The sequence below is a fragment of the Chiloscyllium punctatum genome, chromosome 10 (assembly GCF_047496795.1).
Source record: "Chiloscyllium punctatum isolate Juve2018m chromosome 10, sChiPun1.3, whole genome shotgun sequence".
NCBI lineage: Eukaryota > Metazoa > Chordata > Chondrichthyes > Orectolobiformes > Hemiscylliidae > Chiloscyllium > Chiloscyllium punctatum.
The window spans coordinates 75,277,638-75,304,148 of record NC_092748.1 but is presented as its reverse complement, the minus strand read 5'-3'; the positions used below and the strand labels follow the sequence as shown (position 1 = coordinate 75,304,148).

At 39.8% G+C, this 26,511-nt stretch overlaps 1 protein-coding gene and 1 long non-coding RNA gene across 3 annotated transcripts in view; one reads left to right on the top strand and one right to left on the bottom strand.

The window, feature by feature from the left end:
- itgb5 (integrin, beta 5) overlaps positions 1 to 26,511 on the top strand; it is a 144,482-nt gene that overhangs the window by 28,779 nt on the left and 89,192 nt on the right. Inside the window, exons 5-8 of the mRNA XM_072579543.1 lie at positions 2,354 to 2,522; positions 17,943 to 18,104; positions 26,034 to 26,129; positions 26,244 to 26,333. Of these exons, the coding sequence (XP_072435644.1) occupies positions 2,354 to 2,522; positions 17,943 to 18,104; positions 26,034 to 26,129; positions 26,244 to 26,333 (517 nt within the window). The remainder of the gene's footprint in view (positions 1 to 2,353; positions 2,523 to 17,942; positions 18,105 to 26,033; positions 26,130 to 26,243; positions 26,334 to 26,511) is intronic.
- LOC140482302 (uncharacterized) overlaps positions 13,546 to 26,511 on the bottom strand; it is a 107,885-nt gene continuing 94,919 nt past the window's right edge. For both annotated transcript variants that reach the window (XR_011961700.1, XR_011961702.1), the window contains one exon: positions 13,546 to 13,803. This is a non-coding gene — a long non-coding RNA (uncharacterized lncRNA). The remainder of the gene's footprint in view (positions 13,804 to 26,511) is intronic.

The following is a 26,511-nucleotide window of genomic DNA, read 5'->3' as shown; positions in this document are numbered from 1 at the left end:
ACTCAATAGTTAGAATCTCGCTGACATTGAACACTTGTTTGGGAAATGAGTCTTTTTGCTCCTGATGTCAAAGATCCCCATTGGCTTTTTCACATGACTTTTCTCAACTTTCTCACCAACATATATGTCATTCAGTGCATGAGAAGATTCTGTTCATAGACCTTGAATGATTCAAGCTTCAATTAATTTGTTTTTTAAATTGAAGCAACTAACTTCTCTTATTTGTAGGATAGCCCAGAATTTATTGCCCTGGCGAAGGCAGTGGTGAGCTGCCTTCCTTATCTCCTGCAGACCTGGTAACCTACAATGCTGTCAGGAAACAAATTCCAGGTGTGAGAACAGCAATACGTTTCCAACTAATGGACTGTGTCTTGGAAGGGAATTTGCAGGTGGTGGTTTTCCAATGAATTGGATCCTCTGCTTATTCTAGGTGGTAGGGGTTGTATATTTAGAAGGTACTGTCTGAGAAGCCTTAATGAAATATCATAGTGGATCTTATAGATGGTATTTGTATACTGCTACTGACTATTTGGTGGTGAAAGAAATAAATTTTGAAGGTGCTAGATAGGGTGCCAAAGAAGAACACACGCTGCCTTATCAAGCTGCTTGTGTGCTATTGGAACTGGATTATGATGACACTGTGCCTTTTAAGAGGTGTGTTCTGTCCTGTTTCTTACAGAGCGGTGTAGTCACAGCAGTGCCAAAATGGCTCCTCTGGACAGGTAGTCGGTAAACAGCTCTGAGTTTTCCTTGGGTGTTTTGTTTTTAAAGCTAGACAAAACAATCATGAGGGGATTTGGTCAGACTTACACGTTAGTTTTGCTTTCAGTTAGTTGAATAGGCTTTTTGCTGGCTGCTGGAGCTGAAAGCTTGAATTCCTTTGCTAGAGTGAAATCTTATTAAGAAAGGCTTCCTCTTTTTAAAAAAACAAACAAGGGGCAAATTGTTCCTTTCTACAGGACTGGAGAGAGGCAACACACGAGAATAATAGCTGTTGCTGAATTGCCTTTGTCAAGGTTGTGTTTATTGGATGCTGTCTATATTGGATCAGTTGATGCTTAGTGGTTAAATAATACACTATCTTCTTTAGTATTACAATAGAATGAAGTAATGCCAATTCTTTTTGTTGTATTTAACTGTAGTGTAAGAATAAATTGTGTTTTGATTTATAGCTTAGTGGTGGTGAAATCAAATCATATCTGGAACACACCACCGAACACTTGCCTTTTTGAAAAAAATTATAAAATTTAGGATCTAGGCTATCACCACAATATACGTTTGGAGGTTCTGGTCTGGTCCATAACAGCACCTGGCTAGGCAAGTCAGCAGTACTTCTTTTCATTTCTGAATTTTGACTTGTAGATGATAGACAGGCACTGAGAAGATTTTCAATGTTTCAAAACTAGCATTATAGTGCTTCTTCCAAAATAACAAACATTTATTTCTGCCAAGTTATTGCTACTTCGTTCATTGATCAAAATTATTAAACTTATGGAATGTAGTCAGTTGGCATTTGCAGTTATCAATTGCAAATTGTAAAGTCTTAAGATGGACTTGCTACTTTCAATATTTAACATTAATATTTTAATTGTTCATGATTACTGCAGTCATTTTCACTTCAGGAAATCTTGGGTCGTAAAAATATGTGCATCTTTTTAAAATAAAACGTTAAAGAATCAACTGGTATAGTTCTTCCGACAAGTTTTGAAAATTATGGTTTTAATTAACAATCTAGTTTAAATTTCAGTACGTCATTGAATTCATTTACCTGTGAAATGTTCTCTTCCATATTTTTTACTTTATTGAACATAAATTTGATTCATGTTAAAATCAAACCAACTATTTGTTAAATTTACGTGAAAATGTAACTTTGCAAAAATTCTTCATGCATTTCATTTTTTTGTCAGTTATGATAAATGAAAGCAAATCTTTATCACCCCTCCGGAAGGTTAGAACATGCACCAACATTGAAGTATTATTGAGCACTTCCTTAAGTAACAGTTTTATAATTCTAGCTCTTCTCATAGGCTATCAATCTCTTTTTTGTGATCAATTATTTAATGTGTAATTTTACTTGTAGGCCAAAGTTCAAATAGAAATGAATGAAGGAAATATTTGAATATTATTAAAATTTAGTTTAGTTATGGAAAACTTAATCTGTGTTATTAGCTATAAAAATCAGGAACCTAAACTCTTAAAACCAATAATGAGTTTCCCAAAAAAATAAATTGAAGTAGTTGCACTTTAGCCAATTGCAAAATGCTAAAATCTATTTAATTGGCACAGCATAAATCGCCACGCTCATATATGAAGATGCATCTTATTCTTGCTGCTGTCATGTCTTTTTATGTAGATATAAGCTGTTTCCACAATGTGTTCCATCTTTTGGATTCCGTCACTTGCTATCACTGACTGACAAGTCTGACAAGTTCAATGCAGAAGTTCAGAAGCAGATGGTATCTCGGAATCGTGATGCACCAGAGGGTGGACTTGATGCAATCCTGCAGGCAGCCGTTTGCAAGGTGAGGAGATTTCATCTGCAGATAGTTTTGCTGTGCTGTAGCAACCTGGAGGATGATGTGTGTAACATTGGCCTGGATTTATCTTTCATTATTGCCAGCTTTATCTGCTCTTATCTAATATATCTCTGTTCATTGTTGTTAATTCTTTCTAGAATTCAAAGGGAGAAAATTCATTCATATAGCTTGAAGCATTATATGTTACTACCTACATGGCCAACTCTGTTTTTCACCGATTTTATAATTGAAGAGAATTGGGCTGATATGATAGAAGCCCATGGTATTGCTCCTCCTAGGAGAAATCCACATTATATGTGTTGGGGACAAATTGGATTTGGAATCCAGAGATGGTTAAAATCAGAAGCTTTTTCTTACAAGCAAGCAGGAAAAGGTTCAAACACTTAAGTCTCTCAAAGTTCATTTGCCATGAAATTTATTTTATTGATTCTAAGAGAAATCAACACAGCTGGCTTCAAAACATTCTTGGCCTGCTTGTCTACTGCATTACATTATATTCTGGAAAGCACATTTTAGTGCATTTGTCAAGCGAGGAAATGGAAAAATACAGAAGTGTCTCAAGGTGAAAATAGCTTTGGTTTTGTCGCCAGTCACTCAATCATTATATTTTCCCCCTTGTGTGATCCTACTAGAAGCAATGCTATGCAGATAAATTTACTTCCCAAAACTTTTAGCTTTATTAGAGTTAACAACCTTTTTGATGAATCTTTGCTTTGTTATTTCACAAAATCAGTTGGGTGCTGGTACCTTAATTGGGATGACTTAAGATGAAGATTGTGAGCTAAATCTTATTCAATGTTAGTATATAGACCATGTTGATTTCCTGGTGACAAATTCCCAAGTTGGTCATTAGCTGTGCATTTACATGGTTCTCTTCAATAATATTGAGGAAACCTAGACAAACAATTCAGGTAATTGCCACTGGCATTGCCTGATTTGGGGAATTGATGTAGTGTAAGTAACACCACTTTGAAGCAAACAGTCATGAATATCTTTTCAGCCACATTTTTTCATTTTGCTTACAGCTCAGTGCCAAGAAATTAAATGCTTTTCAGCATGAACTATTCCCAAATTAATTTGAAATGTCTACTTGGTTCAGAGCGAAGTTGAAAATTACTTAGTGTTTTAACTTTTTTGGAAATGCCCATGAGGGTGGCATTGATACAGCTAGAATTAATTTGAGAATCCCTACAGCTTGCAGAGAGACTTTCATCTCTTGTGTCCACACTAGATTCAAAAAGATTTCCAAGATGAAATGAATATATCACCCAATCCTCTCAACTAGTTAACTCTTAAAAGGAAATGTAATGACAAGTCACGTTTTAGAAACAAATATGCAACTCTATGGCACAGAAGCCAAACATTTAGTCCAAGTAGTCTCTAACTGTACTTCTCCAGAAAAGCTTTTTCCAGGTCTAATCACTAATTCTACCCTGCCAAAAATCACATGAAACTGGGTTTTAGTCGAATAGGTTTATTTGAAACCACAAGCTTTCAGAGTCCAGCTCCTTCCTCAGGTAGCTAATGAGAGAGAATACATTGGACACAGAATTTTTAAGGAAAAGATCAAAGGGTCGTACAAATTATGTAAATGTATTGAAAAGACCTAGATGGCTATTAAGTTAGAATGGATGCAGATTTTGATCGATTCTTATGTAAATTTCAGAATTTCTTTCAAGTCACTGCCCCAAGATAACTTAAGATTTTATCAGTGTAAAGGTGACATTTCAGGTCAGACAATGCATTTTAGATGTGCCGTCTTGTTTCAAGTCGAGATCTTCCCTGCACCCCACTTCTCACTTTCAAACAACCATCAAATCTTAAACAGATTATTGTTCGCAGCAAATTACCTAGCCTTCAGGACAACATTGACTACAACACCTTGACAGTGCTGTCATGGCAGCCACTGCAAGACGTGCCAAAACATAGACATGGATACTATTGTTATACGTGAGGGCACCACCCACCAGGTGCACAGCAGATACTCATCTGAGTTGGCCAACATTTTCTAACTCACGCTGAGGCATGGTATATTGGCAAAACCATGTGGGTGCTACAACAACAGATGAATGGACCCCATGCAACAATCGCCAGACAGGGGTTTTCTCTCCCATTGGTGGAATGCTTCAGTCGTCAAGGACATTTGACATAGGATCTTCGGGGAAATGTCCTGTAAGGCAGACTTCGGGACATTCAACAACACGGACTTGCAGAGCAAAGACTGATAGTCAAGTTCAGTAGCCATGAGAAAGGCCTCGATCAAGATCATGGGTTTGTGTCACACTACAGGTGACCCCACAACACTACACACCCTAACACACATACATCTTGTTATGAGGATGTGGATGTATTGTACCTTTTAAATGAGTTAAAAGCTAGCAGTGACAGCACCAAGTTTTCTTAATAAGATACAATGTAACATATGATCCAGCTACTAGAGTGGCTAGGGTAGTTAGTTGCCTGGACACAAAAAAACATTTGCATTAGGCAAATAATTCAGTTTAAATTATACCCTGAAAAATACCAAACTCCAATCAAGTTTGAATTGAGTATATCGACAGTCTTAAAAGCCAATGACACAATCCGATGATTTAGGGGTATAAGACCAGGGAAAATTGAACAGCTGTGAGGAGACCTGCCAAACCAGTGACATCTGTGAGCTGCCCAGAAAAATAGCTCTTTTAAAGATACCTTTATTGATCAGTAACCTGTGAAGCAGAATCCCCAAGAAGAAGAAAAGAAGACCAGAATACAGAGAAGAACTGAAAGCTGCCGGGCTTCGAGATAAGAAGTTTTGTTTTGTAAATCTTAATCGGGAGTTTTATCAGACTAGTATTGTAGAAGGGCAAGGTAAAAAATAGGTTAAAGGAAGGAGTTATAAACAGTTGTTAGTTAATTATTCTCTGTTATACTTTAAGAAATAAAGTTGTTATTTTACTTTAACTAGTTATTGGTCTATCGAATTTTCACAGATTACTCCACGGGATAAATCTTTTTCTGTGTTTCTGATTTAAAATATGCAGGAGGGTGACAGTTTGGAGGCTCGTCATCAGGATTTGAATAGATTTTGGGATACGAAAATGCCAGCAGATTTAAACACTTTTTCAAATTAGTGTCCTAGATCTTTAAATAAAACATAGGTGAGACAATTTGTTTAATTTCAGTGACTTGTAGTTGATTTAATTAAAAGTGAGAGAAATGGCTCTTGAAATTACTATAGAGGTTCTGGAATTTGAACATGATTCTCAATTTGCCAAGAAAGTGTAGAAGGAAAGAATAAGGCCATACTTTTAGAATTAGCAAATAAGTTAGATTTGGGTTTAACCAAGGGCAAAAGTAAAGCTGAAATTGAAAGGGAGTTACTCAAACACTTGTATGTCAGAGAAACCGAGAAGTGCTATAAAGGTAGAAAATCACAATTGAGGAAAATGGAATTAGAAGATAAGTAGAGAGAGGAGAGAGAAAGGGAGTGAGTGGAAAAAGAGAGAAAAAGAGAGAGAAGGTTCTTGGCTGAGCAAAGAGAGAGAGAGGAAAAAGCGCTGAGCAAAAAGAGAACTTGAATTTGAGAAGTTGTAACTTAGTCAGCAAGGTCAGGTTAACAGGATGGAGATTAAAAGAGGAAGTAGGAATATATATAAATATGTCAAAACTCTGCCACAGTTTAATGAGAAAGATGTTGAAGCCTTTTTAATTTCATTTGAAACATTGGCTAGGCAGATGGAGTGGTCCAAGGATTTATCATTAATGAGGTCAGACTAAACTGGTAGGTAGAACTAGTGAGGTATTTGCTGCACTGGAGGCTCGTCATCAGGATTTGAATAGATTTTGGGATACGAAAATGCCAGCAGATTTAAACACTTTTTCAAATTAGTGTCCTAGATCTTTAAATAAAACATAGGTGAGACAATTTGTTTAATTTCAGTGACTTGTAGTTGATTTAATTAAAAGTGAGAGAAATGGCTCTTGAAATTACTATAGAGGTTCTGGAATTTGAACATGATTCTCAATTTGCCAAGAAAGTGTAGAAGGAAAGAATAAGGCCATACTTTTAGAATTAGCAAATAATTAGCAAATAATGCAGGATTTAACCAGTCACTGATAGAAAGGGATGATTGCATATGGAGTCTTTTTCTGATTTATCATCCGAGAGTGTGGTAATGTGTGAGATAGATGGACAGAAATTTAGCATTCCCCAATGTAAGATCAGGTTGGAGGTACCAATTTAAGACTGGGGAAGTTACACTCTGTCAATCACTCCCACTGTAAGTTCCAGGAATTCAAGAACATAGAACAGTACAGCACAGAACAGTCCCTTCAGCCCACGATGTTGTGCCGACCACTGATCCTCATGTATGCACCCTCAAATTTCTGTGACCATATGCATGTCCAGGAGTCTCTTAAATGTCCCCAATGACCCTGCCTCCACAACTGCTGCTGGCAACGCATTCAACTCTCTGTGTAAAGAACCCGCCTCTGACATCCCCTCTATACTTTCCTCCAACCAGCTTAAAACTATGACCCCTCGTGTTAGTCATTTCTGCCCTGGGAAATCTTCTCTAGCTATCGACTCTATGCCTCTCATTATCTTGTATACCTCAATTAGGTCCCCTCTTCTCCTCCTTTTCTCCAATGAAAAAAGTCGAAGCTCAGACAACCTCTCCTCATAAGATAAGCCCTCAAGTCCAGGCAGCATCCTGGTAAAGCTCCTCTGAACCCTCTCCAGAGCATCCACATCTTTCTTATAATAGGGCGACCAGAACTGGACGCAGTATTCCAAGTGTGGTCTAACCAAAATTTTATAGAGCTGCAACAAGATTTCACGAATCTTAAACTCAATCCCCCTGTTAATGAAAGCCAAAATACCATATGCTTTCTTAACAACCCTGTCCACTTGGGTGGCCATTTTAAGGGATCTATGTACCTGCACCCCAAGATCCCTCTGTTCCTCCACACTGCCAAGAATCCTATCCTTAATCCTGTACTCAGCTTTCAAATTCGACCTTCCAAAATGCATCACCTCGCATTTATCCAGGTTGAACTCCATCTGCCAGCTCAGTCCATCTCTGCATCCTGTCAATATCCCGCTGCAGTCTACAACAGCCCTCTATAATGTCATCGATACCTCCAACCTTTGTGTCATCTGCAAACTTGCTGACCCATCCTTCAATCCCTTCATCCAAGTCATTAATCAAAATTTCAAATAATAGAGGCCCAAGGACAGAGCCCTGTGCAACACCACTCACCACAGACTTCCAGGCAGAATATTTTCCTTCTACTACCACTTGCTGTCTCCTGTTGGCCAGCCAGTTCTGTATCGAGACAGCAATGTTCCCCTGAATCCCATTCCTGCTGACCTTCTGAATGAGCCTACCATGGGGAACCTTATCAAATGCCTTGCTGAAGTCCATATACACCACATCCACAGCTTGACCCTCATCAACTTTTCTAGTCACATCCTCAAAGAACTCGATAAGGTTTGTGAGGCATGACCTGCCCCTCTCAAAGCCATGTTGACTGCATTTAATCAAGCCATGCTCTTCCAGATGGTCATCAATCCGATCCCAAAGAATCCTTTCTAACACCTTGCAGACGACAGACTTGAGACATACTGGTCTGTAATTGCCGGGGATTTCCCTATTTCCTCTCTCGAAGAGAGGAATTATATTTGCCTCTCTCCAGTCCTCAGGTACGACTCCAGTGGAGAGCGAGGATGAAAAAATCTTCGCAAGTGGTGAAGCATTTGCATTTCTCATTTCCAAAAGCAGCCGAGGACAAATCTGGTGCGGGCCTGGCGACTTGTCAATCTTAATGTTTGACAAAATTTTTAGCACATCAGCTTCCTCTATCTTTATCCATTTCAGCATGCACACCTGCTCTTCAAAGGTTTCATTCACTACAAAGTTCGTTTCTTTCGTAAAGACAGAAGCAAAAAACTCATTTAGGGCTTCCCTACCTCCTCAGACTCCACACACAAATTCCCTATGCTATCCCTGAGCAGCCCTACTCTTTCTTTGACCATACTCTTATTCCTCACATAAGTGTAAAATGCCTTTGTGTTCTCGCTAATCTGTTCTGCCAAGCCTTTCTCGTGCCCCCTCCTGTGTCTCCTCAGACCATTTTTAAGCTCCTTCCTCGCCTGCCTGTAATCCAGTAGAGCTGAAAATGTGTTGCTGGAAAAGCACAGCAAGTCAGGCAGCATCCAAGGAACAGGAGAATCGACGTTTCGGGCATGAGCCCTTCTTCAGGGCTCATCCTGTAGAGCTGAGCTTGACCCTAGCATTCCTCCACCTTATGGAAGCTACCTTTTTCCTTTTGACGAGAAGCTCCACCGCTCTCGTCATCCAAGGTTCCTTTATCTTACCACTTCTTGCCTGTCTCAGAGGGACATACTTATTCATCACTTGCAACAGCTGTTCCTTAAACAGTCTCCACATGTCTATAGTGCCTTTACCACGGAACAATTGCTCCCAATCCATGCTTCCTAACTCATGTCTAATCGCATCATAGTTTCCTCTTCCCCAATTAAATATCTTCCCATTTTGCCTAATCCTGTCCTTCTCCATAGCTGTGTAGAATGTGAGGCAGTTGTGGTCACTATCAACAAAATGCTCTTCCACCACAAGATCTGATACCTGCCCCAGCTCGTTTCCGAGCACCAAGTCTAGAATGGCCTCTCCCCTCGTCAGCCTGTCAACGTACTGAGTTAGGAAACCCTCCTGAACACACCTTACAAAAACAGCTCCATTCAAATCTTCTGCTCGAAGGAGGTTCCAATCAATATTGGGAAAGTTAAAGTCACCCATTACAACAACCCTACTGCGTCAACACTTTTCCAAAATCTGCCGACCTATGCTTTCTTCCATCTCCCTGCTGCTATTGGGGGGCCTGTAGTAAACCCCTAAAGAGGTGACTCCTCCCTTGCTGTTCCTAATTTCCACGCATGCTGACTCGGTAGGCAGATCTTCCTCGACAATGTAAGCTTCTGTAGCTGTGATACCCTCTCTGATTAGTAGTGCTACACACCCTCCTCTTTCCCCCCCCCCCCCCCCCCCATTCTTTTCAAATGCTCTAAACCCTGGAACATCCAGCAACCCTTCCTGCTCCTGAGAAACCCATGTCTCTGTTATGGCCACAACATCACAGCACCAGGTACTGATCCACGCTCTAAGTTCATCACTTTTATTTCTGATACTCCTTGCGTTAAACCAAACACACTTTAACTGATACCTTGGTTCCTTGCCAGGAAAGTCCTTCCCACTAGCTGGTCTACCTCTTGCTATTGCCTCATCTGCATCAACTCCCACCTCCGGTATACAGCTCAGGTTCCCACCCTCCCTCCCATACTAGTTTAAACCCACTCGAACTACTCGAGCTAACCTTCCACCAGGACATTGGTCCCCTTCCAGTTCAGATGCTCCCTGTTCCTCCCCTCGCTATCTCATGGCACCGGTAGTAAACTAGAGAACACTACTCTGTTCGTCCTGCTTTGCAGCTTCCATCCTAACTCCCTGAAATCACTTTTTAATATCCTCGATCGTTTTCCTGGCTATATCATTAGTGCCAATATGTAACACGATTTCTGGCTGTTCGCCCTCCCTTTTTAGAACCTTATACACCCGATCAGAGACGTCCTGGACCCTGGCATCAGGGAGGCAGCATACCTTCCGGGAATCCCGATCCTGACCACAAAATCTCCTGTCGATTTCCCCTAACTATTGAGTCCCCTACCACGAGTACTTTTCTATTCTGCCCCCTCCCCTTCTTTGCCACAGTGTCCGGCTCAGTGCCAGAGAACCGACTGCTATGGCTTTCCTCCGGTATAACATCCCCCCCAGCAGTATCTAAAATGGTATACTTATTGCTGAGGGAAATGTCCACAGGGGATCTCTGCACTGTCTGACTGTCCCCTTTCCTCCCCCTAACTGTAACCCATCTACTGGATTAGTGGTGCTGGAAGAGCACAGCAGTTCAGGCAGCATCCAATGAGCAGCGAAATCGACGTTTCGGGCAAAAGCCCTTCATCAGGAATGCCTGATTTCGCTGCTCGTTGGATGCTGCCTGAACTGCTGTGCTCTTCCAGCACCACTAATCCAGTATTTGGTTTTCAGCATCTGCAGTCATTGTTTTTACCTTGTTGATTGTAACCCATCTATCCTTGTCCTGAACCTTGGGAATGACCAACTCCTGGTAACTCCTCTCAATCCCCCCCTCAGCCTCCCGAATGATCCGTAGTTCATCCAGCTCCAGCTCCAATTCCCTAACACGGTTTTCAAGGAGCTGGAGTTGGGTGCACTTCCCACAGATGTAGCCAGTGGAGACGTGTGCCATGTCTTCCACCGGCCACATTCTGCACGAGGAGCAAGCAACTGCCCTAGCATCCATACCCGACTTATCTGAACACCCACTCAGTACTAAAATAGAAAGCTTAATTCAAGTTGCTATAAAATCAATAACAAACTTATATTCAATAGAGGAAGTTAGAATGAACCTTACCTTATTAACTAGGTTAGAGGAGGAGGAGGGCGGGTGGGAGACTCTACAGTTGTAGAGTCTCTGGTTTAGCAGCCTTGCTGATATATATGGTCACTGTTTTCCTTCCCGGCTGCCCCCTGGTCCTCGCCACTTCCCCCGCTGCTCCTGCTGTGAAAGGGAAAACACCGCTGTCTGCTACCGGGAAGTAATTTTTTAAAAAAAAAACTGCCTTACCTTAGCTGCAGTCTTCCGGTGCTCTGCTGCTGCTCACACTCAAAAATTCAGTTTGTTTTTGGGAATGATTTAGAAGGATCCAAGGTGGTAGTGACACCCCTTGCTGTGGAGGAGCCCAAGGAAGACCAAGAAACTGAGGAGTTAAAACAGAAATATCCTGCTATTTTCCCAAATTGTGTGGTAACCAGATACCACCATTATAAGTCACAATACAAAGCGAAAAGTAAAGAGAAACATGAAGGAGCTGAGGTTGAGTTCGTGGATACCCTGTTTGACATAATGGTGCAGGAAAAACCTAAACAGGCAGAGGGTCAGACAGATGTGTTTAGTCGTGAAAGACTAAAGGACTTGCAACAGCAAGATCAGATAATAAAAGGTATACAGTATATGTGTTGATGCATACTCTGAAAAGGAGGCAGTGAATATTCCGGAGGGTTATTATCTGAAAGATAAATTCCTAAGACTGAAATGGAGACCACAGCAGATTAGTGCAGAGGAGAAATGGGCCGAAGTGTACCAGATTGTGTTGCTGGTAGCATTCAGACAGGAGGTGTCAATGGGTTGAACATGAACTACCTGTAGGAGGTCACTTCGGGGTATGAAAGATTCAGGTTAAGGTACAAAAACATTTTTACTGGCCTGGAATGCACAAAGCATGTGGTTAACTTTTTGTCGTACGTGTCATCCATGCAGTAATAAAACCAGCACCTTTGTTGCTAATTTCTGCATTTGGAGAACCTTTCACATGAGTTATAATTGATTGTGTAGGTCCCCTCCCAAGAACTAAAAGTGGGAATCAGTATTTGTTAACCATAATGGATATGTCTACCAGATTTCCGGGGGCAATTCCATTACAGTATCAAGGCAAAAAAGCTGGTAGAGGAGTTAGTAGCTTTCTTCACACGGTATGGACTACCCAGGGAGAATCAGTTGGACATAGGGTTTAAGGAGGTTATGGATAGCTTAGGTATACAGCACTTGACATCCAGTGTGTATCATCCTGAATCCCAGGGAGCTTTAGAAAGGTGGCATCAGACCTTGAAGACCATGTTGAGACATACTGTCAGGATTACCCGAATGATTGGGATAAGGTTATCCCATTTGTATTGTTTGTCATTAGAGATGTCCCAAATGAATCTACTTCGTTTACTCCCTTTTGAGTTAATATTCTGTCATGAAGTGAGAGGCCCTTTGAACTTAATTAAAGAAAAATTGACAGGACCAAAGTTGGAGATCTCACACTTAAGATTATGTATCGGAGATGAGGGAGAGACTAAATTGAGTAAGTGTGTTAGCTAAACAGCACCTAAAGAGGGCACAGTGTAGAATGAAACCGAGGGCAGTTAAATGCTCTGAGAAGTGGATGTTTTCCCGAGGGGATGACGTTAGTACTGTTACCAGTGATAGGAGATCCCTTCAAAGCCATGTTTAGTGGTCCCTATCAAATTGAGAAAAAGTTGTCAGGTGAACTATTTAGTAAAGGTGCCAGATAGGAGGAAAAAAGGTATTGGATATGTCATGTGAACATGTTAAAACCCTATTATACTAGAGAGAAAGAACTGAAGAAAGAGGTGTTAGTTACTGCCCTGCAGAGTGAGAAATCAAATCCAGATGATGCGGAATTTGATGTGCCTCAGAATAGATTTAAAAATGAAGAGGTCCTTAAGGAGTGGGATAGGTTAGTAAGCTATCTGTCTCAGGAGCATAAAACGCAGTTCAAAGATTAGTTATTGCAGGAGCATATGTAAGAATCAGATGGGGAGGACTGATGCTATAGTACATGAAGTAGACATGGGGAATACTGCTCCAGTAAAACAACACCACTATCAGCTCAATCCTTTCAAAGTCAGCCAGGTCCAAATGGAGATGGAGGCCATGCTCGACGAAGACATAATCGAGCCAAGCCAGAGGGAGTGGTGTTTGCCGATCATCTTAGTTCCCAAACTGCACGGGACTCGATGATTCTGCATGGATTATCACCGTTACAATTGGACTCATGTCCAATTCCTAGATTGGAGGACTGTATTAAGAGAGTCAGACAAGCCAGTTACATCACCAAATTGGACTTAATGCGTGGTTACTGGTAGGTACCTTTATCGGAGACGGCAAAAGACATTTCTGCGTTTGTAACCCCAAATGGGCTATATCAGTTTAAAGTGCTGCCCTTTGGAATGAAGAATGCACCCGCCACATTCCAAGGACTCATGAACAGAGTTGTGGCTGGGTTAACAAACTGTGCAGTCTATTTGGATAATGTAGTGGTCTTTAATAAGTCCTGGAAAGATCACACGGTACAGTTGGAAGAGCTCTTTGAACAACTACGAGAAGCAAAACTGGTGATAAACTTCAATAAAACTGAATTCGCGAAAGCAGAGGTGACATTCTTAGGACATAACATTGGTCATGGAAGGTTGACCCCACGGAATGCAAAGACGAAGGATATCAAGGAATTTCAATGACCAACCTCTAAGAAAGAGGTGCTTCGATTCTTAGGACTCAGCGGATTCTGTCGGAAGTTGTTCCAAACTTCTTCAGTGTAGTGGCACCATTAAGGAATTTCCTGAAGAAGAACACAAAGTTTCAGTGGACAGAACAATGCCATGAGGCATTCAAACATTTGAAATCAATATTAACCAGCAAACCAATTTTAGCTGCACCAAACTTTTCAAAACCTTTTAAAGTCGTCATCGATGCTCGTGACATAGGAGTTGGAGCTGTGCTCCTCCAGGAAGATGAGGATGGGATTGAACTGCTTTTGGTTATTTTTAGAAGTACCTTTCTACTCCACAACTGAAAAGGAACTACGGAGTTTGGTACTGGCCTTACAACATTTTAATGTGTATGTCATGAACAATGTATCAGAGACTGTTGTGTACACCGATCACAATCCACTTCCATTCATAGACTACTTTATAGACAAGAATATGAGACTGTTTCATTGACGTCTTATGTTACATTATGTTAATTTAAAAATCATGCATGTTGTGGTTCATAAGAATGTAATCACAGATGGCTTATCGTGGATTTAACTGATAGAGTTTAGATGAGATTTGTATTTATTTAATGTTGTATATAGACAGGTATATGGGAAGACGTTAAGGTGAACTTATATTAAAGTTATCTGTATGTGAGGGTAATATGTTTAAAAAGTAGAAAGAAAAGCCATCTTTTCATTGTGATAGTTCAATTTTTCTCAAGGGGATGGAGGTGTTATGAAGGTGTGGGTATACTATACCTTTAAGAGAGTTAATAGCTAGCAGTGACAGCACCAAGTGTTCTCAATAAGATACAATATAACATGCAATCCAGCTACTGGAGTAGCTCGGGTAGCTGGTTGCCTGGAGACAAAAAAACACACTTGAATTCCACCAATCAGTTTAAACTATACCCTGAAAAATACCAAACTCCAATCAGGTTTGAATTGAGTATATTGATGATCTTAAAAGCGCAATCCAATGCTTTGGGGGTATGAGACAAGGGAAAATTGAACAGTTAAGAGAAGACCTACCAACCAATGACATCTGCAAACTACCCAGAAAAGTAGCTCTCTTAAAGGTACCTTTATTGATCAGTAACCTGTGAAGCAGAATCCCCAAGAAGAAGAAAAGAAAAGCAGAATACAGAGAAGAACTGAAAGCTGCTGGGTTTTGAGATAAGAAGTTTTGTTTTGTAAATCTTAATCAGCGGGGGTTTTATCAGACTAGTATTTTAGAAAGGGAAGATAAAAGATAGGTTAAAGTTGTAAATAGTTGTTAGTTGATTATTTTGTGTTATACTTTAAGAAATAAAACTGTTATTTTACTTTAAGTAGTTCTTAGCCTATTGAATTTTCACAGATTACTGCACGGGATAAATCTTTTCTGTGTTGCTGATTTAAAATAAGAAGGAGGGTTTACCCCGTGTCATAACAATCTTTCTCTCCTTTGCCCCCTGCTATCTCTCTCGTGCTCTCTCTGTCTGTTTCATAGGCATACATTCCCCCACACTCACGCACACACTCTCATATATACTCTCACACACACACTCCCTCATACTCTCTCACACTCCCTCTCAAACGCGCGCACACACACACAGAATTTGTATTTGCACAGACATTCTATTTTGATCCAAAAGCGCAATCTGTAGACAATCAGTCAATATGGCATTTTATCAATTCCTATTTTGGAAATAAAACCAATCTGACTAGGGGTTGAGACACAAACAGACTTCAAACAAGGCTTCACACCTAAAATGCATTGTCTTATCTGAAATGTGACCTTTATACTGGTAAAATCTGAAGTTATCTTGGGGCAGTGACTTGAAAGAAATTCTGAGATTTGCATATTGATCAATTGAAACCTGCATCACCATTCTAACTTATTAAAGACTTAACAGCCATTTAGGTTTACTCTGTATATTTGCACAACTTGTATGACCCTTTGACCTTTTACTTATAAATTCTGTGTCCAACATATTCTGTCTCATTAGCCATTTGAGGATGGAGTGGGGCTCTGAAAGCTTGTGGTTTCAAATGAACCTGTTGGACTCTAACCGATGTCATGTGATTTTTGACTTTGTCCACCCCAGCCCAATACCAGTACCTCCATATCATCTACTTCTGCCCTGGCAACATATTCCTCTCTTTTTGAAGAAGTATGTATTAACTGTCATCTTAAATGCTATTGGATTCATGCACTTCATTTTCTGAGTGCCAGGTACTCGCCACTCTGGGTAAAGAGCTGTTTCTAAGTTCTTGATTTGATCTGCTAGTGGCTACCACACATGTATGCACCCATTTACTGGATTCACAAGTGGAGATCATCTTTCCATATTCACCCTATCAGACCATTTCAATAATTTTGAAGTTGTCCATCTGGTCTCCTCTTGCTCCTTTCCAGATATTCAATCTCATGTTATACTGTGGATGCATCCTGTATAAAAACATCAGAAAAATTGAGTCTAGAACTAAGAAAAGTTTCCATGGCAGAAGGGATTAGTTTAATTTGGCGTAATGTCGTCACAACATTGTGGGTCACAGAGCCCAATCGTGTCCTCTACAGATCCATGTTATAATGCTGTGGAGACGCCGGAGTTTGACTAAGGTGGACAAGGTGAACAATCAAACTATATCAGGTTATAGTCCACTAGGTGTATTTGAAATTACAAGCTTTCGGAGTTCCCTTCCTTCCTCAGGCGTGGGATCATATCAGGGTATTCTGAGTCAAACGTAATATCAAGATTTGATACAACTTGAGCCCAGGGACAGTAGGCTGTGACAAATTGGTAAACTTTACTGTGCAGGTTGAAAACAATGACTTTACTCTCCCTAATAATCAGTTGAAGAAAAATTTAAACTTAACCCAGGCTGTAATATTAGAATTGTAATTAGAAAGCACAAAGGTGGTTATGAAGAAAGCTGAAACTGTCTGTGGCTGATATCACAAAGGCAGCATACAATTGAACTAAAGGAGGTACCGAAGCTCAATTTCTGGGAGCCTCCAATAGAAGTTAGACTATCAGCAAACAAACATATACCATGAACTTCCTTAACTATATGCATCATAATCTTGCCAACATTGGACAAGTTAATAATGTATACCCTCTACAGCTTACATAAACAGTTAAGAAAAAGGAACCTTTGCCTTTTGTGTACATTATGATGCAATAAAGGATTGTGGAGAAAAAAGCTTCTTTGGATAATATTTGAGATCCAAGAGTTTGTTGTCTTTCATAATGGAAGTAGAGAGGTAAAACAAGAGGATGTTCAAAATATAATTTGTTGCACTGAAAAGACATCTAGTGAGTTGTTTTGGTTATTTTCCTTGGGTTTGATCATTGAAAGTTTAACAAATGGAAAAATTGTTGTTTAGTTATTTCCCTTTCATTGAGTCACATTCCTTCAGGTGGAGCTGCAGGGGAGACTGCTCGTGTTTATAGAGAAACAGTTCTGTGTCTGAAAAAAATCCTAAAAAGAATTTTTCCATTCCCTACTTTCATTCAGTTACTTTTGCTGCGGGAAAGTGTTCATGACTGGAGCATGTGGAATGCCTTCCTGATTCTGAGGTTAATAGATGATATACAATCCTATGCCAACAAAATAGGAAACTAAAATAAAAAGCATGTGACAGCAGAACCTGTTTGTAACGTTATGCAATTATTAATTACTTCCAGATACAAGTTTATCTCAGATCTTGCATGTTATTCATGTTTTAATAAAATTAACTGTGAAATTCCCTGAATAACCTGCTTACTGCTGGTAATTATAAAATTTGTTGGCAAAAATCTTAAAATGAATAACAAGCTTAGAAATTAATATGCTGAATCAGTAATGAAATTTGAGACATCTGTGCATTTGATTAATGCTCATGTTCAGTAACTGGTGTGAAAAGAAGTCAAATATTCATTTTGTTTCAAAACTTGCTCAAATGTACTAATGCTGAACCTGATAGATAATACAATTGGATTAATTATTTTGTTGTAGTGGTTAATTATAAGAATTGCTGCAGCAAATGGTCCCTATTTTACCAAACTTATTTATGTTAGCTATCCAGAGATTAGTTGAAACTTGCATATTCTGACCATTCACTTTAACTATGTGGACTTGGTGGCTGGTTTGAGAGCATCTCTAATTATAGCAGTGTTATCCTAAACTGTTTGTGTTTACAGGAAGCCAGACTTTAAAAATAACATTGGTAATTGTGACCTTATTTGCCTCCTAAGAAAAAAATAGGCTGGCGGAAGGAGGCTTCCCACTTGCTGGTATTTACCACAGATGATGTACCGCATATTGCCTTGGATGGCAAGCTTGGGGGTCTGGTACAGCCCAATGACGGACAGTGCCATCTCGATGAAAATAATGAGTACACTTCCTCAACACAAATGGTGAGGCTAACTTCTCCGTTATTTAAACGTAATATAGTAATATTTTGTTTGTTCAATGTTAATCAAAAGCGTCTTCTCCTGTGTATTATGTTACAACTCAATTAGGTACTACATTGGAAGGTGAGCTTTGCTATTCATGAAGTTGTCACAGTAGTTAAGAATTTTATAAAATACACAATGTTCCCCAATTAACTTGAGCTTTAGCCTCTGATTGATGGAGAGCATGAACAAAGTTTCTGTACTGAATAAAAATCATTATTCATTACAAATAAATAGACTAGCTACAAGTAAAGAGTTATAAAGTGTAATACCACAAATCCCCTATATAAACTCAATTTACTGTATCTCTCAGTAAAAAAAAAAATGGATGGAAGATAAACACCTATGAAGATGGTTCAGTATTCTTTATTCCCAGGTACTGTTTCTGAGATGAATCTTATTACTCTTTTTTTTTAATGACTAGTGTATTGCTTTAGTCATCTTTCTCTGAATGCTTCTATGGGCTGTTAAGAAATAGACAATAGACAATAGATGCAGGAGTAGGCCATTCAGCCCTTCGAGCCTGCACCGCCATTCAATATGATCATGGCTGATCATTCCCAATCAGGATCCTGTTCCAGCCTTATCTCCATAACCCTTGACTCCACTATCTTTAAGAGCTCTATCCAATTCTTTCTTAAATGAATCCAGAGACTGGGCCTCCACTGCCCTCTGGGGCAGAGCATTCCACACAGCCACCACTCACTGGGTGAAGTAGTTTCTCCTCAACTCTGTCCTAAATGGTCTACCCCGTATTTTTAAGTTGTGTCCTCTGGTTCGGCACTCCCCCATCAGCGGAAATATGTTTCCTCCTGCCAGAGTGTCCAATCCTTTCATAATCCTATACGTTTCAATCAGATCCCCTCTCAGTCTTCTAAACTCAAGGGTATCCAAGCCCAGTCGCTTCAGTCTTTCCGTGTAAGGCAATCCTGCCATTCCAGGAATTGACCTCGTGAACCTACGCTGCACTCCCTCAATAGCCAGAATGTTTTTCCTCAAATTTGGAGACCAGAACTGTACACAGTACTCCAGGTGTGGTCTCACCAGGGCCCTGTACAGCTGCAGAAGCACCTCTTTGCTTCTATACTCAATCCCTCTTGTTATGAAGACCAGCATACTATTAGCCTTCTTCACGACCTGCTGTACCTGCATGCTTGCCTTCATTGACTGGTGGACAAGAACACCCAGATCTCTCTGAACAGCCCCTTTACCTAATTTGATACCATTGAGGTAGTAATCTGCCTTCCTGTTCTTGCCACCAAAGTGGATAACCATACATTTATCCACATTAAACTGCATCTGCCATGCATCTGCCCACTCACCCAACTTGTCCAGGTCACCCTGTAATCTCCTAACATCCTCATCACATTTCACCCTACCACCCAGCTTTGTATCATCAGCAAATTTGCTAATGTTATTGCTGATACCATCTTCTATATCATTTACATATATTGTAAAAAGCTGCGGTCCCAGCACGGATCCCTGCGGTACCCCACTGGTCACTGCCTGCCATTCTGAAATGGAGCCGTTAATCACTACCCTTCGTTTCCTATTAGCCAACCAATTCTCTATCCAATCTAGTACTTTGCCCCCAATACCGTGAGCCCTAATTTTACTCACTAACCTCTTGTGTGGGACTTTATCAAAAGCTTTCTGAAAGTCCAGGTACACTACATCCATTGGATCTCCCTCGTCCATCTTCCGAGTTACATCCTTAAAAAATTCAAGAAGATTAGTCAAGCATGATTTCCCCTTCATAAATCCATGCTGACTCTGTCCTATCCTGTTACTATTATCCAGATGTGCCGTAATTTCATCCTTTATAATAGACTCCAGCATCTTTCCCACCACTGAGGTCAGACTAACTGGTCTATAATTTCCTGCTTTCTCCCGCCCACCCTTCTTAAAAAGTGGCACAACATTAGCCGCCCTCCAATCCTCAGGAACCGACCCCGATTCTATTGAAGTCTGGAAAATAATCACCAGCGCATCCACGATTTCCCGAGCCACCTCCTTCAGTACCCTGGGATGCAGGCCATCAGGTCCCGGAGACTTATCAACCTTCAGACCTAACAGTCTCTCCAACACCAAATCCTGGCAAATATAAATTCCCTTAAGTTCAGGTCCTTCAGCCACTGTTACCTCAGGGAGATTGCTTGTGTCTTCCCCAGTGAACACAGATCTGAAGTACCCATTTAATTCCTCTGCCATTTCTTTGTTCCCAGTAATATATTCCCCTGTTTCTGTCTTCAAGGGCCCAATTTTTGTCCTAACCATTTTTTTGCCTTGGACATACCTAAAAAACCTTTTACTATCCTCCTTTATATTCTTGGCCAGTTTACATTCGTACCTCATTTTTTCTCTGTGTATTTCCTTCTTACTAATCCTCTGTTGTTCTTTAAAAGCTTCCCAGTCCTCAGTTTTCCCACTTATCTTCGCTAAGTTATACTTTTTCTCTTTTAACTTTATATGTTTCTTTACTTCCCTCGTCAGCCACGGCCGCCCATGTCTCCTCCTGGGATCTTTCTTCCTTTTAGGAATGAACTGATCCTGCAACTTCTGCATTATACACAGAAATATCCGCCATTGTTCCTCCACGGTCTTCCCTGTTAAGGTATTGCACCATTGAACTTTGGCCAGTTGCTCCCTCATAGCTCCATATTTCCCTTTATTCAACTGAAATATTATCACTTCCGATTGTACAAGATGATGGGTTTCTTTTATAAGAAGTGTGCGACTAATAGCTAAATGCCACTCCTACAACAACAGTTGCAGGGGAGAGAAATGAAATTAGTTTCTTCAGAGTTAAAAATCACACAACACCACCAGGTTATAGTCCAACAGGTTTAATTGGAAGCACACTAGCTTTCGCAGCGACGCTCCTTCATCAGGTGATTGTGGAGGGCTCGATCGTAACACAGAATTTATAGCAAACATGTGCAGTGTGATGTAACTGAAATTATACATTGAAAAATTGATTGTCTGTTAAGCCTTTCATCTGTTAGAATACAGTGATAGTTTCACTTCTTTCATGTGTAAATCACAAAACCCTTTTTTTTAAAGTTGCATTCTCGGGTTAGCTGTTAACAATGGTGATAACTAAACAATATGTTGAAGGTGTTAGCCCCCTTTGGTCTCTGTCTATGACCTGATGTTTAGATTGATTCTAATCTAAAAAGTGAGATAACAGAGTTTTACATAAATTCATGCAGTTTTTGAGCAAAGTGCAATGTAACCCTGAAAGTACAAATTCACCCCACAAAATATATGTGTACATGTGGGTCTTTCTCTGTGTGTGTGTGTGTGTGTGTGTGTGTCTGTCTGTCTGAGGTGGGGGTTGTGTGTGTCTGTCTAGCGTGGGGGTTGTGTGCGTGTGTGTGTAATGAATGCAGAGTGTCTTAAGTCTGTGAGGGGGTGCATGTGAATGTGGGAGTGTGTGTCTATAAGGGTGTGTGTGGGTGTCTGTGTGCACCTGTGTCCGTGTGTATGTGAAGAGTGTGTGTGTGTGTAGTGCAATGGTGATCACCTGTAATGTGACATGAACCCAAGGTCCCGGTTGACGCCCTCCCTATGGGTACCGAACTTAGCTATCAGCCTCTGCTCGGCCACTTTCCTCTGCTGCCTGTCCCGAAGTCCACAGGCAGCAGAGGAAAGTGGCCGAGCAGAGGCTGATAGCTATGTCCGGTATCCATAGGGAGGGCGTCAACCGGGACCTTGGGTTCATATCACATTACAGGTGATCACCATTGCACTACACACACACTGACACAGGTACACACAGACGCGCACACAGTCACCCACACACACCCTTATAGACACACACACTCCCAAACTCACACATGCACCCCCTCAGAGTCTTAAGACACTCTGCACTCACTATACACACACACACACACCCCTACACTTTCTCACACTCTCAACCCCCACCCCAGACAAAGACCCACATGCACACATATATTTTATGTGGTGAATTTGTACTTGCAGGGTTACATTGCACTTTGCTCAAAAACTGCATGCATTCATGTAGAACTCTGAGTCAAAAACTGCATGAATTTATGTGAAACTGTTATCTCACTTTTTAGATTAGAATCAATCTAAACATCAGGTCATAGACAGAGAACACAGGGGGCTAACACCTTCAACATATTGTCTAGCTATCACTATTGTTAACAGCTAACCCGAGAATGCAACTTTTTAAAAAAAAAGGGTTTTTGTGATTTACACATGAAAGAAGTGAAACTATCACTGTATTCTAACAGATGAAAGGCTTAACAGACAATCAATATTTCAATGTATAATTTCAGTTACATCACACTAAATTTTTGCTATAAATTCTGTGTTACGATCGAGCCCTCCTCAATCACCTGATGAAGGAGCGTCGCTCCGAAAGCTAGTGTGCTTCCAATTAAACTTATTGGACTATAACCTGGTGTTGTGTGATTTTTAACTTTGTACACCCCAGTCCAACACCGGCATCTCCAAATCATAGTTTCTTCAGGTTTACCTAAGTGTGCAACTCTATCATTCTGTCTGTATCTCTATAGCTTGTTCCCAGCTCCAAGCTGTTCAGTTACCTGAAAACGCGTTACTGTTATTGGCAGGCAAAAAGGTCGCTGTGATTGATCTATAACTTCGTGACCAGTTATCAATCAACTCCTTGTTACTTGCAAGAGCTGCATCAAACATCCCTTGGCTCCATTATGTTGGTAATTCAAACTCCAGTTACTGCCTTTTCAAACAGCTCCTTACAATGCCTGGCATAGGTGTCGGGTTACTTGCTTTTCAAAACAGCAGCATTGTAACAAAATTTTCACTCTCATTTCAGTCCACACTTTTCAAAAATGCCCTTACCACTATCCCCATTTACACGACATATTGATTGATTTCCACTGTGATAAGTGACGAATGTTCAAACACCAATGTAACAGACTCTGTGCTTACTGTCAACTGCAGTGATAATAATGGTGGTGTTCATTTTCCTTATGCTCACTTGCCTTATTCATTCATACTTGGTATGTGGATGTTACTGAAGGCCATTATTGCTTATTCATAGTTGCCCTTGAGAAGGCAATAGGCCATCTTGAGCCACTATAGTCCATGTGGTGAAGGTACCTTAATTGTGCTGTTACATAGATTTCCAGGATTTTGAACCAACAATGATGTTGGAAGGATGACAGGTTGGAGTCTGGATGATTTGTGACTTTGAGGAAACTTGGAGATGGTTGTATTCCTGTGCACCTGTTGTACGTTTTGTTCCAGATGTATTGGGTTTGGGAGGCACCATTTGCAGTGAGATGCTGTATAGTGGATCCTGGTAGTGGTATATACTACAGCCAACTTTGATTGGCATGGTGGTTGTGAATTTTTAAGATACTTTATTTTAAATGTGAAGGCACATTTTAGGACAAAATCTCCTGCTTCAAGGTGTTTTTTTTTGTTGTTCCCACTATCTAAGCAGTTAAAAGTCCAGACTAATTTTTTTTGTTCTGTTGCAATCTACATAGAAAAACAAACTGTAAACTTTGCCTAACTTTTACATTTGTAATAGTTTACTCTTGATCTGTGATTGTTGTCAAAATGGTCTCTTCAATCTTCCAGGGTTATTTCCTGACCAGCATATTGACACAATTATGTCAGGTTAATAGTAAAATTGTATGTAAGGTATCAAGTGAATATCTTAACACTTATAATGCACATGGTTGTGTTTGAGTTGGTGTGGATTAAAATTCAATCCAATATGTTTCCTTTTAAAAAAATGCCAAACTAATGATAAAAACATGTGGAATCAGATTTCCAAAGGGATATTTTTGGTTCCACTGCATTCATTCCACTTATGAATGAATTATGTTCAATATGTTGGAGCTATTTGCAAAACCTCTGTATTTTAAAATTTACTCAGTTAGTACCTGTATTATTTGTTTGCATACTTGTGCATGAAAAGGTTTCGGGAGCTCGAAACAATTGGCTATCTGGGAATTATTACATTTTAACTTTTTAAAAATGATATATCATTAGGGTATATGGAATGGATGAAGAATGGTTTTGCCTTTTAAAAAGTAAATTATTCAACGGCCTGGAGTCCTACAAGCCATGCCTATTTTGTGTTGATTATGCTTATTTTAATGTCCCATAGTACTTTTAAAAAGATTTTTATGAAGCTGTACTGCTCACTAAGTAGAATGATTGATTATTTAATATCATTAGTTTTGTTTGTGCTTGTTTATGGAAGCTTGGAAGGCACTTGATAAGGTGTCACACCAAAGTTTAATATGGAAAGTAAGATCGTATGGGGTTGGGGTAAATTGTTAGCTTGGATAGAGGAATGGCTAATCAACAGAAAGTACATAATCTGTAGGCAATCAGTCAATATGACATTTTATTAATACCTCCTTTGGAAATAAAATCAGTCTGACTCCAGGTTGGGATACAGACAGACTCTAACCTTACACCTTTAATGCATTGTCTGAGCTGAGATGTCACTTTTTTTTATCCACTGATAAAACCTTAAGTTAACTTGGGGCTGTGCCGTGAAAGAAATTCTGGGATTTACATATTAATCAATTGAAACCTGCATCTCCATTCTAAGTGATTAAGGATTTAACGGGCCATCTAGGTTTGTCTAATACATCGCATCAGTTGTATGACACTTTGATCTTTTACTTATAAATCCTGTGTCCTATGTACGTGCAGCACTCCAAAAATTTGTTCTTTCAAATGAACCTGTTGGACTACAAACTGGTGTTGTGATTTTCAATTTTATCCTGCCCAATCTAAAACTGGCACCTCCACATCGTGATAACCAACAGAAAACAGCATCTGGATAAATGTGTCTTTATTTGGTTGGCAAGACATCACTAATCGGGTGATACATGTTTCAGTCCTCTGGGTCCCAATTATTTATAATCTATATTAATGACTTGCATGCAGTGGTAGAAAGTACTAAAGCCTTATTTGCAGATAAGATAGGTGAGAATGTAAGTTGCATTGAAGAAATAAGAAATTTATAAATGGGTATAGATAAGTTAGGTCAATGGCCAAAATTTGGCAGACAAAGTTTAGCAGTGAGATTCTCCATCTTGGTCAGATGAATAGAAAGGCGCTTTACTATCTAAATAGAGAGAAACTTCAGAGTGTTTGATGCAGAGGGTTTTGGGTATCCTCGTGCATCAATTGCAGAAAACTGGTACTGTATGTGGGTAATTAAGGAAGGCAAATTTAATATTAGCATTTATTGCTAAAAGAAAACCATATGCAAGTCAGGATGTTTTGCTGCAACTGTATAAGGCATTCATGAGACTGCACCTGAAGTAATGCATACAATTTTGGTTCCCTTACTCCAGTTCTGAGGAAGGGTCACTGGACTTAAAACATTAACTCTGATTTCTCTCCACAGATGCTGCCAGATCTGATGACCTTTTCCAGCAATTTCTGTTTCTGTTTCTGATTTCTAGCATCTGCAGTACTTTTGTTTTTATTCTGTATGTATGGAGTTTGGAATGAAAGAGAATCTAATTAGGTGTATAAGGTGTTAAAGGGAAATGATAAAGTAGATTGTTTCCTCATGTAAGGCAATCTAAAATGAGAGGTCATAGTTTTAGAATAAGGGGTAGCAGATTTAAAAGATGAGAAATTACTTGTATCAAAGGCTTTTGAATCTGTGGAATCCACCATACCATTATGCTGTGACATTGAGTTAAGTTTAAGGAGTGAGGCTTTCGTTTTAAGAGATGGATTGAAAGTTGTGGAGAGTGGACAGGTAAGTGGAGTTGAGGCTACGATGCATCTTGATCGTATCAAACGGCCAACACGCTCACTGGGCTGAACGGTCTACTCTGGCACCTAGATATTAAGTTCTCATGTATTTCTACTTTTTTCTCACCTTCTCTTCAGGATTACCCATCACTTGCACTTCTTGGAGAAAAGCTGGCAGAGAACAACATCCATTTGATTTTTGCTGTTACTCAGTCCCATTACATACTTTATAAGGTATTGTATGCCTTTTGATTCAAAGATTTTACAATTCATAGTTTGTTGTGTTTTTCTTCTAGTGAATCACTTTGTAAATGATCTGATGTTTATTCATGTTTCTTTTTTCTGAAGAATTTTACTGCTTTGATCCCTGGAACGACTGTAGAAATTCTTGACAAGGATTCAAAGAATATAATTCAACTGATTGTCAATGCTTACAGTGTAAGTTGATGATTGGAATCAAATGGTGCTTCAAATATATGCATTGTTATAATGAATTGTAAACAAAATTTTTCCATTGTAATATTGCTTAGACATGCATATTTTTGCCACATGCCTGAAACAGTCTGCCTGGAAAAGATGCATGATTATGAGATGACCAAGCAGATATGAAAATATG